This window comes from Pleurodeles waltl, unplaced genomic scaffold, assembly GCF_031143425.1.
Source record: "Pleurodeles waltl isolate 20211129_DDA unplaced genomic scaffold, aPleWal1.hap1.20221129 scaffold_155, whole genome shotgun sequence".
Taxonomy (NCBI): Eukaryota; Metazoa; Chordata; class Amphibia; order Caudata; family Salamandridae; genus Pleurodeles; species Pleurodeles waltl.
In genome coordinates this window covers 159148-172796 of record NW_027149861.1, presented here as the reverse complement: position 1 = coordinate 172796, position 13649 = coordinate 159148, and the positions used below count along the sequence as shown (strand labels likewise).

Here is a 13649-nt window from a genome sequence, read left to right as displayed (position 1 = left end):
GGGGCTGGGGGGACCAAAGCAAGGATGTTGGGGGTGTAACAGCTACCCATGTTAGAGAACTGGTGTTACAGGTCAATAACTTAATTTCTGGTAACACAGTTAGTGCAAATAGATGTTGATTGTTTCAGCATACTGATTAAGGGAGAGACCTTGACTAGAAGAACCATACTTGCTATTAATGACCACTTCCTATGCCCCTTTGAAACTAAACCTATATGAACCCACAGCTGAAGTCAGTGTACAGAGTCTGACAAATTCTTCCTAAAAGCAGAGCATTTGTAAAAGGTATCTATGCAGGAAATACCCTTTCTACTTTTTACCTTAGAAAATATTAACTGTTCATAATGTAATTATGTTTCCATTTGCTGTTGGTTTTAAACCTTTTTCTTTTCCTTCATAGTTATTTTTGGATGAATTGCATGAACATGGACAATTGCATTCCATGTCTTCTTGGATGGAGCTGTATCCTACTCTAAGCTCTGACATAAGGTTTTCTAACATGCTTGGGCAGCCTGGTAAGTGTCTTTCCTTATCAGTTTTATTTCAAATTGAGCTGATGTAGGTGTTTTCTAGAGAACGCATGCACTGTCTAGAAGAGGCATCTTTACAATTCAGTGGGCTTCATCCCATCCATAGGCTTACCATTTGTTCCCTCCAGTGTTGCTCTTTTATCCTTTGTTCCCATTTGTCCGTTGTCAAATCTCTTCCTGTGTATGGGCCTCACCCAGAGCGTGGGCCAATTACTTGTTTTCATCCACTTCTCCCATTTTAGGAGCTACTTTCTCTCGTTTTAGAGCACTCCATATGAATGGTCATATTTTCATTTGCTCCGGCTGCTTCCACCTGCTGTCATCCCGGGGGCTTCTTTCCCTCAACCGACGGTGCCACTCCATAACACATGGCTTAACGACAATAGCATTTGCAACGCCATTATCTCTTGTATTTCCGAGACCTATTGGTTTTGTTGATGCTTAGTATTATTGAGTTTGACATGAGTGCATGGTCAGTATTTCCACAGTGTAGGTTTACCTTATATTTAGACTTTGTAGTTTTTGTTGCCTGGATGACCCAAATGTTAGCGCTCACAGAATCTAGATTAAGGTGGTGTTGTGCCCCTCCCCACATCATAAAGAGGGTCCACAGAAGTTATCTACTAATTGTATTGCCCAACCTAAACCTAGGAATAATCTACATCTGGTGCTTTGTAGGTACTTAACAAATCAATCCTTCTTGTTAATAAATTGCAGTGTGAGCCACCTCCTTTGTTGGCCCATCAATATTGTATGCAGTATAAGAACATTACTCCCCCAGTGCCCCACCCACAAAACCAAGGATTTTTTAAAGTTTTTCCAGAACCTTAAGCTGGGTATTGATTCTGAATGAACATCCACCCAGCTCTGAATTCAGAAAGAAAAGTCCCTCATTCATATTGCTTCAGGGCCACTCATTTATCTACTTTACTTTTGGCATTGAAGTATCCCGCTGGAAAACAGTCCAGGACGTTTGACCTGTGATCCTGATGTTTCAGCATTTGTCCTGTATCTTGGTGAGGCTGGTGGGACTGATGGCGTCCTGCATCTGGCTTACGACGGATGTCTGATGACAAATGCTTGCTCTGCTGTAGGATCTGATCTGTGGGTGCAGCACCAGAGGAATCAGTGATCAAGTCCAGATTTCGCAGGTGAGTTCAAAAGACCTGCAATGGTGGATGCTGTACCACAGTTGGGTCAATGCATACACCTCTCTCTAACACACCTGGAGCTGACAGTGGTGAGCAATGCCTCACTACTGATTTTGGGTGGCCAGCTGCTAGAGGTAGACAATCTGAGTCCTTTGGTCTCCTGTTTTGAGGCCTTTGACTTCTGAATGCCAACTTGGGGCGACCTGGCCTTCACAGGACTAATCTGTCTCTGGGGCGGAGGAGGATAGCAGTTGTGCCCCTACTGAGGAGCACCTCCAGAAGTGCCCCTAGCATTGTTGCGACCTTGGGGACTGACTGAGGGAGAGGGTGCTGGAGAAACCTGCAGCTGCTGCTGCCCTGGACTGTAAAACACCAGACGACTTCTGTACTGAAATGTGGCATGAACTCTGTTGCTGCGGCGGGACCCGGGACCCTGGCATTCAGGACCCAGGGGACAGAAGGGGAAGGAAAACACGAAACCTGCAGTGGCTGCCTCCCCCCTGGGCTGCGCAGGAACGGTGCACTTGTGGCTGGGGACGACGTGCTGCCCGATGCAGTGGCCGGGCCTCGAGCCCTGGATCTGGGGCCTTGTGTTATTGCAACCTGTGAGGGGTGGCTTCGCAGCCGGGAGTAGGGTGCCACCAGCTGTTAGTGCTGGGCCACGGGGCCTGAAATTGAGGCGGAGGGTCTTCATCACGATACTGGTATAGGCCCGGCTCCTGTTGCAGCCTGGGGACCTACAGGGATCGGCCTTTACAATACAACTATTGTAAGCCTGCTTGAGTTCCTCCATTGCCGGGGCATAATGGGACTGCGCTCCCCAACAGGGCCCGGATGGCAAGAGCGCCTAGTGAGTGCCCACTGCTGCTGCCGCCCCTGTGATAAGAGGGAGGTATTGAGCTATGGCCACTGCTTCTCTGCTGGGATTAGTATTATAATTGGATCCACTGACGGGGAACTTAAACTGTGGCCTGCTCTCGATCCATTCTTCTTGTAACGAAGACAGAGCTGATGGTGGTGGGATGGCGGTCATTAGCTGTTGGTCCTTTGTTGTCGTTTCCCGAAGACATGAAAATTCAGCCGGACAATTGAATTTAACCACATGTGCTTGCAGTCGATGTCAGTGTTGCGGGGGGACCTGTATGCCTGTATCCCCAGGCTTCCCTAGGGAGTTTGTCCTTGTGCTTGCACATACATGGGACAGGGAGAGTGGTTGCCCCCCCCCCCCCCCCCCCAATTCGCCCCATCCCCTTACACACCCCAGTTGCGTCACCCCCTGCTGATTTGGGCTGTTCTGACTGCTCCCTGTGGGTAATTGATGCAACCTCTGAGGGGCTTGGAGATATCAGTAGTCCCTTATTGATACCAGTTGGGTTGGTCCACTGCTGACCGCTATGGTGAAGGGTAAAATCTCCCAGGTGGCACTGACAATATATTGTCAGTTCTACTCATTCGCTACTGCCTCCAACTCCAGAATATGATCGAAAGAACCGAGACCCTGCTGGAACTGGGGTAGCATCGGGCGATTCTACCACATCATTTACAGACCTCATACTAGCGATCCAGGGTTCCAAAGCAGAAGCTGTCAATAGGATTGATGTGGTCGCTATAGATGTAAATCTACTCCGTGCAGACCTGCGAAACATGTCCGACAGTCTGGCTATAGTGGAACGGAATGTGGGTACCCTACAACATGTCAGCAGCTTACGAACCACAGTCTCCGACCTTCAGAAACTGACAGCATGCCTAGACGAACACATATAGGATTCTGAGGGATGGTCCCGGAGAAATAACCTCTGCTTTGTGGGTATTCCAGAGAAGGTGGAGGGGACATCTACTGAGCTGTTCCTGTGCCAAAACCTGGGACCCCCCTGAGAGCCATTACCCAGTAGGTGAGGGTACAAGGGCCTCCACTGTTTCAAGCACCACTGATATCTATATGTTCAGTGGCATGTGTAACTCTAGATACACATGCTTTGCATAAGTCCACCATCTAGTGTTGGGCTCGGAGTGTTAAGTTATTTTTGTTCAAAGAATGTTTTCGTGTCACAAGATCGAGTGACTCCTCCTCTCGTGATAGTGCGCATGGACATCGAGTCCTTTGTTAGATTGTTTTCTTTCCGCCGTCTTGTTTGGACATGTTTCCTCTCGCTCCGGTGGAGCTCGGTTTGGTATTTCTGAACTTTTTTCTGCCTTTCTATAATATTGTCGGTATTGTTCCGATCTGGTTTTCCATTTATACTAGGTTCAAGTTAGACCGTCTGGGTCAAATTCTCACCCTTTTAGGACCTACTTCAATGTCAGTCTGACGGAACAAACTCCGTTTCGATTCTGTCCTTGGTGTCACGCTAAATTCCCATACACCGATCAACATTGTGTTCAATCTTTTTATCTCCAGATCATAAAGAAGAAACTTGTGACACTTGCAAATCATTTTGATATAAAAAGAATCTCCAGGACTGTAGAGCTCGTCTCGAAATGTCGTCCAAGTCCACAGAAGACCGACCTGATAACTTTGGTGAAGAACACACAGGAAGAAGTTCAACAAGGGGCAACATTTTCTATTCAAGACTCCAATTCCGATCAGCACTCGGTTGATGATAGCCACTGCATTCCTCCAGCGCAGTACGTGAGTGCAGCTGCCCCATTGCACCACACAAAAAATATTAAAGACTCCAGCACTAGTTGTTGGTCCTCCACTGCCTTTGATCCATGGCTGGATCCGAAAAGTAAGTCCGGATGACCAACCTTCGGGTTCGGCACCGAGATTATAGACTAAAGTACATTCGCCATCGACCAAACAGACTTCGACAACAGTCTCCGAATAAAGCTGAAAATCAGAAGGCACATCTTCGGAGCCGAAAAAATCTACACCACCTGAGGAGCCGATGTTTTAGGTTTGAGTAAAGCACTCTGTAAAGAAATGGCTCCCTGTTGCAGTTACCCTCCACTTTTTGCCTGATACTGATACTGATGCTGACTTGACTGAGAAGTGTGCTGGGACCCTGCTAACCAGGCCCCAGCACCAGTGTTCTTTCACCTAAAATGTACCATTGTCTCCACAATTGGCACAACCCTGGCACCCAGGTAAGTCCCTTGTAACTGGTACCCCTGGTACCAAGGGCCCTGATGCCAGGGAAGGTCTCTAAGGGCTGCAGCATGTCTTATGCCACCCTAGGGACCCCTCACTCAGCACAGACACACTGCTTGCCTGCTTGTGTGTGCTGGTGGGGAGAAAATAACTACGTCGACATGGCACTCCCCTCAGGGTGCCATGCCAACCTCACACTGCCTGTGGCATAGGTAAGTCACCCCTCTAGCAGGCCTCACAGCCCTAAGGCAGGGTGCACTATACCACAGGTGAGGGCATAGGTGCATGAGCACTATGCCCCTACAGTGTCTAAGCAAAACCTTAGACATTGTAAGTGCAGGGTAGCCATAAGAGTATATGGCCTGGGAGTCTGTCAAAAAAGAACTCCACAGCTCCATAATGGCTACACTGAATACTGGGAAGTTTGGTACCAAACTTCTCAGAATAATAAACCCACACTGATGCCAGTGTTGGATTTATTAAAAAATGCACACAGAGGGCACCTTAGAGATGCCCCCTGTATTTTACCCAATTGTTCAGTGCAGGACTGACTGGTCTGTGCCAGCCTGCTGTTGAGAGACGAGTTTCTGACCCCATGCGGTGAGAGCCTTTGTGCTCTGAGGACAGAAACAAAGCCTGCTCTGGGTGGAAGTGCTTCACACCTCCCCCCTGCAGGAACTGTAACACCTAGCAGTGAGCTTCAAAGGCTCAAGCTTCGTGTTACAATGCCCCAGGGCACTCCAGCTAGTGGAGATGCCCACCCCCTGGACACAGCCCCCACTTTTGGCGGCAAGTCCAGGAGAGATAATGAGAAAAACAAGGAGGAGTCACTGGCCAGTCAGGACAGCCCCTAAGGTGTCCTGAGCTGAGGTGACTCACTTTTAGAAATCCTCCATCTTGTAGAAGGAGGATTCCCCCAATAGGGATAGGAATGTGCCCCCCTCCCCTTGGGAGGAGGCACAAAGAGGGTGTACCCACCCTCAGGGCTAGTAGCCATTGGCTACTAACCCCCCAGACCTAAACACCCCCTTAAATTTAGTATTTAAGGGCTTCCCTGAACCTAAGAATTTAGATTCCTGAAACTACAAGAAGAGGACTGCTGAGCTGAAAAACCCCTGCAGAAGAACAGAAGACACCAACTGCTTTGGCCCCAGACTTACCGGCCTGTCTCCTGCCTTCCAAAGAAACCTGCTCCAGCGACGCTTTCCAAAGGACCAGCGACTGCCCTGCTTCAAGAAAGACCAGAAACTCCAGAGGACAGCGGCACTGCTCCAAAAGAACTGCAACTTTGTTTCAAGGAGCAGATTTAAAGACCCCTGCAAATCCCCGCAAGAAGCGTGAGACTTGCAACACTGCACCCGGCGACCCCGACTCGACTGGTGGAGAACCAACACCTCAGGGAGGACCCTCCGGCGACTGAGACCGTGAGTAACCAAAGTTGTCCCCCCTGAGCCCCCACAGCGACGCCTGCAGAGGGAATCCCCAGGCTCCCCCTGACGCGATTGCCTGACTCTACTTTCCCGGCGGCTGGAAAAGACTCTGCACCCGCAGCCCCCAGTACCTGAAGGATCGGAACGCCTGTGCAGGAGTGACCCCCAGGAGGCCCTCTCCCTTGCCCAGGTGGTGGCTACCCCGAGGAGCCCCCCCCCCCTTGCCTGCCTGCATCGCTGAAGAGACCTCTTGGTCTCCCATAGGAAACTATTGGAAACCCGAGGCGTGTTTACACACTGCACCCGGCCGCCCCCGCGCTGCTGAGGGTGTACTTTTTGTGTGGACTTGTGTCCCCCTCTCCCCCCCCCCCCTCCTGGTGCCCTACAAAACCCCCCCTGGTCTGCCCTCCGAAGACGCGGGTACTTACCTGCTGGCAGACTGGAACCGGGGCACCCCATTCTCTCCATTGAGGCCTGTGTTTTGGGCACCCCTTTGACCTCTGCACCTGACCGGCCCTGAGCTGCTGGTGTGGTGACTTTGGGGTTGCTCTGAACCCCCAACGGTGGGCTACCTTGGACCCAAAACTGAGACCTGTAAGTGACTTACTTACCTGTTCAAAATAACAATACTTTACCTCCCCCAGGAACTGTGTAAATTGCACTGTGTCCACTTTTAAAACAGCTATTTGTGTTTTATGTAAAAAGTATAAATGCTACTGTAATTATTCAAAGTTCCTAAAGTACTTAGCTGCAATACCTTTCAAATGAGATATTCCATGTAGAATTTGAACCTGTGGTTCTTAAAATAAACTAAGAAAAGATATTTTTCTATAACAAAACCTATTGGCTGGATTTGTCTCTGAGTGTGTGTTCCTCATTTATTGCCTGTGTGTATGTACAACAAATGCTTAACACTACTCCTTGGATAAGCCTACTGCTCGACCACACTACCACAAAATAGAGCATTAGTATTATCTCTTTTTGCCACTATCTTACCTCTAAGGGGAACCCTTGGACTCTGTGCATGCTATTCCTTACTTTGAAATAGCACATACAGAGCCAACTTCCTACATACACACTGAGTGCATCTTAGAGAAGCCTCCTGTATACCAGTCCGAACACCAGTGTTAGGATGACCAGATTCCTGCAACATGAAGAAAGGACTGCTGACCTGAAATCCCCGCAGAGACGACGGAGACAACAACTGACTTGGCCCCAGCACTACCGGCCTGTCTCCAGGCTCAAAGAACCTGCACAGCAATGCATCCAGTGGGACCAGCGACCTCTGAGGACTGACCTGCACCTAAAGGACCAGGAACCTCCTGAGGACAGCAGCTCTATCCAGAAACAACAGCAAAAAAAGCAACTTTAAAGAGACTCCAACTTCCCCCCCAAAGCGTGAGTCTTCACACTCTGCACTAGGCACCCCCGGCTCGAGTTCAGGACAACGAACACCGCAGAGAGGACCCCTAAACGACTCAACGTCGTGGACACCCTGAGTCGACCTCCCTGCACCCCCACAGCAACGCCTGCAGAGAGAATCCAGAGGCTCCCCCTGACTGCGACTGCCTAGTAAAAGGAACCAGACACCTGGACCAAGCACTGCACCTGCAGCCCCCAGGACTGAGAGGAACCACCTACCAGTGCTGGAGTGACCAGCAGGCGGCCCTCATCCTAGCCCAGTCGGTGGCTGGCCCGAGAAGCCCCCCTGTGCCCTGCCTGCACCGCCAGAGTGACCCCCTGTGACCCTAACACACCCCTAAATTCAGTATTTAGGGGCGACCCTGAACCTAGGATTTTAGATTCCTGACGACTTACAAAGAAGGACTGCTGACCTGAAAACCCCGCAGAGAAGAAGAAAAAGACAACTGCTTTGGCCCCCGCCCTACTTGCCCATTTCCTCCTACAGAGAACCTGCACCCCCTCGGCGCATGCTGCGGGCCTAGCGACCTCTGCTGACTCAGAGGACTTCCCTGTAACTAAAAAGGATCAAGAACTCCTGTGGACAGTGGACCTGTCCAACCAAGAAAGAAGAAACCATCTTTAAAGAGACTCTCACCTCACTCCAGAAGCGTGAGTCTCCACCACTCTGCACCCAACGCCCCTGGCCCATGTCCAGAGAAACAAATGACCCAGAGAGGACTCCCAGGTGACTCAGACGATGTGTCCACCCTGGCCTGACCTCTCTGCACCCCCATGACGATGCCTGCAGAGGGAATCCCGAGGACCCCCCTGATCGCGACTGCCGAGGACTAATATCTGACGCCTGCATAAGCACTGCACCTGCAGCCCCCAGGCCCATGAGAAACCGACCACGGTGCAGCAGTGACCAGCAGGCGGCCCTCACCCTTGCCCAGTCGGTGGCTGGCCCGAGAAGCCCCCGTGCCCTTCCTAAAACATCTGAGTGAGCCCCTGGGACCCTACATTGAAACCTATTAAACACCCGCCGCCTTGTTTGCCCACTGCACCCGGCCGCCCCTGTCCCGCTCATGGTGTGTTTTGTGTGCCTACTAGGGCACCGCATCCGACAATGCTCTAATAAACCCCCATGTTCTGCCCTCCGAGGACGCGGGTATTTACCTGCCAGCAGACCGGAGCACCCCCTGTCTCCATAGGCACCCATGTTACTATGGCTCCTCTTTGACTTTTGCACTTGACCAGCTCTGTGTTGCTGGTGCTGGGTGCTGTGTATGGGGTTGACTTGAACCCCCAACAGTGAGTTACCTATGCCCCAGAGACTGAACTTGTAAGTGCTTTACTTACCGTAATAACCAAACTTTACTTACCTCCCGCAGGAACTGTTGAAAATTGCAGTGTCCCCTTTTAAAATAGCTTACTGCCATTTTATGAAAACTGTGTACATTACTGTTTTAATTCAAAGTTTTAACTATACCTGTGCAAAGTACCTTTAATTGAATGTACTTGCCTGCAATCTAAACCTTGTGGTTCTAAAAATAAACAAATTTATATTTTTCTATATAAAAACCTATTGGTCTGGAGTTAAGTCATTGAGTGTGTGTTTTCTCTTATTGCTTGTTTGTTTTCAACAAATGATTAACACTACCCTCTGATAAGCCTAACTGCTCGACCACACTACCACAAATACAGCATTAGTATTATCTGTTATTGCCTCTGTCAAGCCTCTTGGGGAACCCCTGGACTCTGTGCACACTATCTCATTTTGATATAGCATATGCAGAGCCAGCTTCCTATGTTGGTGGCTCGGCGGTGGGGTCTAAGACTTTGCATTTGCTGGACTACTCAGCCAATACCTGATCACACAACTAAATTCCAAAATTGTCATTAGAAAATGTATTATTGTATTTTGACTATTTTTCAATTTTTTTTAAAGTCCTGCTTGGACCTTGTGTAAGTCCCTGTTAGTATCTCTTTTTAAGTTTGCCAGTTTTGTCAAAGTTAGGGTTTAATTAGTTTTTAGTTTCTTAAAAAATAATCCCAACTTTTAGAGACATAATGAGTAACTCAGAGGAGATCGTGATGGAACACAACGTCATCACTTACCTGCTTCTAGGGATGACCGAGCTAAGATTTCTCTGTAAGTTAAGAAACATTAAAACTGCGTCCAACCCTACCAAGGACACGCTCCGGGAGCTCTTGGGAGAGTATACTAGGTACCACCCTACTGAAGGGGAAGATCTGGAAGTAGAACTCCCCCCCCTCCTACCCTAACTAGACCCAAGTCTGCACAAATCAGAGATTCTGGTTCCTCCACAGGGGAGTCCAGTTCCTCTGTAAACATGGATGGCAGCCTCAATGAGGAGGACATCCTTTTAGCAAGCATGGCTAAAAGATTAGCTTTGAGGAAACAGCTCCTAGCTATAGAGGAGGGGAGACAAGAAATGGGTTTAGCACCCATACATAGTGGCAGCAATATAAATAGGGTCAGAGAGAATACTGACATCCTAAAAATCCCCAAAGGGACTGTTTCAAAATATGAAGAAGGTGATGATATCACCAAACGGTTCACAGCCTTTGAAAGGGCTTGTGCAACCAGAAAAGTAAGCAGATCTCACTGGGGAGCTCTCCTGTGGGAAATGTTCACTGCAAAGTGTAGGGATAGATTCCTCACACTCTCTGGTAGGGATGCAGAATCCTATGACCTCATGAAGCCTACCCTGATTGAGGGCTTTGGATTCTCAGCTGAGGAGTATAGAATTAGGTTCAGGGGGCTCACAAAAACTCGAGCCAGTCCTAGGTTGATTTTGTTGACTTCTCAGATAAAACACTAGGTGGTTGGATAACTGGCAGTGGAGTGCATGACTATTCTCTCCACTGGGCTGTATAATTTATTTATGAAAGAACATCTGTTAAGTAACTGCTTCAATGACAAACTGCATCAACATCTGGTAGACCTAGGTCCAATTTCTCCCCAAGAATTGTGAATGAAGGGAGACCACTGGGTCAAGAAAAGGGTGACCAAGACTTCCACAGTGGGTGACCAAAAGAAAGGGGTCACAAAGCCTCCCCAGAGGAAGGATGGTGAGACATCCAAGGACAAAACTAAAGAGACATCTCAAGGGTCCCAAAAACCTGCTCCGGAGGGTTGGCCAGAGCCTCTTCATAGCCTCTGATAAATGGGACAAAGGTAGAAGCCCTGAGGGATACAGGTACCAGTGTCACCATGGTAACAAACAAACTGGTTTCCCGAGGACAGTATCTGACTGGACAGACATATCCAGTCACCAATGCTGATAATGAAACTAAAGTCCATCCTGTGGCAATGGTGTCTTTAGAATCGGGAGGGGTTACTGGCCTGAAACAGGTAGTGGTCTCTTCTGCAATCCCAGTAGAGTGTTTGCTAGTGAATGATCTGGAGTCCTCGGCATGGGCTGAGGTAGAGCTCAAGACCCATGCAGCCTTGCTGGGTATCCCTGAACTGGTGTGTGTCAAGACAAGAGCACAGAGTAGAGCACAGGGTGAAAAAGAAGTGTTGGAGCCTGAAATAATGGCCCAACCTTCCAAGAGAAAAGGTAGGAGGACTGAGGGACCAGCCTCTGTACAGCAAAAGAAACAGGACCTCTCTTCCCAAAAAGATGTCCTATCCCCCGAGTGAACCCCAGGAGGCCCTCTCCCTTGCCCAGGTGGTGGCTACCCCGAGGAGCCCCCCCCTTGCCTGCCTCGCTGAAGAGACCCCTTGGTCTCTCATTGAAACCCCGACGCGTGTTTGCACACTGCACCCGGCCGCCCCAGTGCCGCTGAGGGTGTACTTTTTGTGCTGACTTGTGTCCCCCCCGGTGCCCTACAAAACCCCCCTGGTCTGCCCTCCGAAGACACGGGTACTTACCTGCTGGCAGACTGGAACCGGGGCACCCCCTTCTCCATTGAAGCCTATGTGTTTTGGGCACCACTTTGAACTCTGCACCTGACCGGCCCTGAGCTGCTGGTGTGGTGACTTTGGGGTTGCTCTGAACCCCCAACGGTGGGCTACCTTGGACCCCAATTTGAACCCCGTAGGTGGTTTACTTACCTGAAAGAACTAACATTACTTTACCTCCCCCAGGAACTGTGAAAATTGCACTGTGTCCACTTTTAAAGTAGCTATATGTGTTTTAAGTAAAAAGTATATATGCTGTTGTGATTATTCAAAGTTCCTAAAGTACTTACCTGCAATACCTTTCAAATGAGATATTACATGTAGAATTTGAACCTGTGGTTCCTAAAATAAACTAAGAAAATATATTTTTCTATAACAAAACCTATTGGCCTGGGATTGTCTGAGTGTGTGTTCCTCATTTATTGCCTGTGTGTATGTACAACAAATGCTTAACACTACTCCTTTGATAAGCCTACTGCTCGACCACACTACCACAAAATAGAGTATTAGTATTATCTCTTTTTACCACTATTTTACCTCTAAGGGGAACCCTTGGACTCTGTGCATGCTATTCCTTACTTTGAAATAGCACATACAGAGCCAACTTCCTACACCCTTAAAGAAGCTATGTGCTCAGCCCCAGTTGTAAAAGCTCCAGATTATTCATAGCAATCCATTGTGCAGACAGAAGCCTCTGAACATGGGGTAGAAGCAGTCCTGTCCCAAGCCATTGATAATGTCCTTGAGCAGCCTGGTGCTTTGATTAGCAGGTTACTCCCCAGGGAGCAGCGTTGAAATGCCATTGAGAGGGAGGCCTTTGCTGTGTTTGGCCACTGAAAAGGTTGAGGACATACTTGTTTGGTACTCACTTTATAGTTCAAATTGACCAGAGACTTCTCAGATGGCTCATGCAAATGAAAGGAGAGAACCCTAAACTTTTGTGGTGGTCCTTATCCCTACAGGTAATGGACTTTGTAGTGGAACACAGACCTGGGACTGCCCATGCCAATGCTGATGGCCTTTCCATGTTCTTCCACTTAGATAATAAAGACACTCTTGGGAAAGGTTAGTCTCATCCTCTTTCGTTTGTGGGCGAGGGGTTTGTGTAGGAAAATGCCACTGTTGGCATGGTTACCCTCTAAATGTTTGCCTTTTGTTGATGCATTTCCTCCCCGCAGGAACTGTAACACCTGGTGGTGAGCCTCAAAGGCTCTTGCCTGGTGTTACAGCGCCCCAGGGTACTCAAGCTTGTGGAGATTTCCCCCCCCCCCCCCAGGCACAGCCCCCACTTTTGGTGGCAAATCCAGGGAGAAAATGAGAAAAAACAAGGAGTCACCCCCTCAGCCAGGTCCCCACCCCTAAGGTGACCAGAGCTGAAGTGACCCTTCCTTGGAAAATCCTCCATCAAGTTTTGGAGGATTTAGCCCATTTGGGATAGGAATGTGCTCCCCTCCCCAAAGGGAGGGAGCACAAGGAGGGTGTAGCCACCCTCAAGGACAGTAGCCATTGGCACTGCCCTGTGACCCTAACACTCCCCTAAATTCAGTATTTAGGGGTTACCCTGAACCCAGGATTTTATTTTTCCAGATGACCTACAAAGGACTGCCGACCTGAAAAACCCCACAGAGAAGAAGGAAGACAACTGCTTTGGCCCCAGCCCTTACCCGCCTGTCTCCTACTTCAGAGAACCTGCACCCCAGCGATGCATCCTGCGGGCCCAGTGACCTCTGCCGACTCTGAGGACTGCCCTGCAACTAAAAAGGATCAAGACGACCCCCCCCCCCCCCCCCCCACCTCCCCCTGTCAGAGGACGCGGGTACTTACTTGCCAGCAGACCAGAATTGGAGCACCCCCTGTCTCCATAGGCACCCATATTATTTTTGCTCCTCTGACCTCTGCACCTGACTGGCCCTGTTTTGCTGGGTGTTTGGGGTTGATTTGAACACCCCAGTGGTGGGCTACCTATACCCCAGAGACTGAAACTGTAAGTGCTTTACATACCATAATAACTAAACTGTACTTACCTCACCCAGGAACGGTTACAAATTGCACTGTGTCCACCTTTACAATAGCTTATTGCCATTTTATGAAAAACTGTGTACATTACTGTTT

At 49.2% G+C, this 13649-nt stretch overlaps 1 protein-coding gene across 1 annotated transcript in view; it reads left to right on the top strand.

Moving 5' to 3' along the window:
* LOC138274069 (pre-mRNA-processing factor 40 homolog A-like) overlaps positions 1-13649 on the top strand; it is a gene marked incomplete at its 3' end in the record, with an annotated part of 550808 nt that overhangs the window by 389246 nt on the left and 147913 nt on the right. Inside the window, exon 17 of the mRNA XM_069218962.1 lies at positions 401-515. Within this exon, the coding sequence (XP_069075063.1) occupies positions 401-515 (115 nt within the window). The remainder of the gene's footprint in view (positions 1-400; positions 516-13649) is intronic.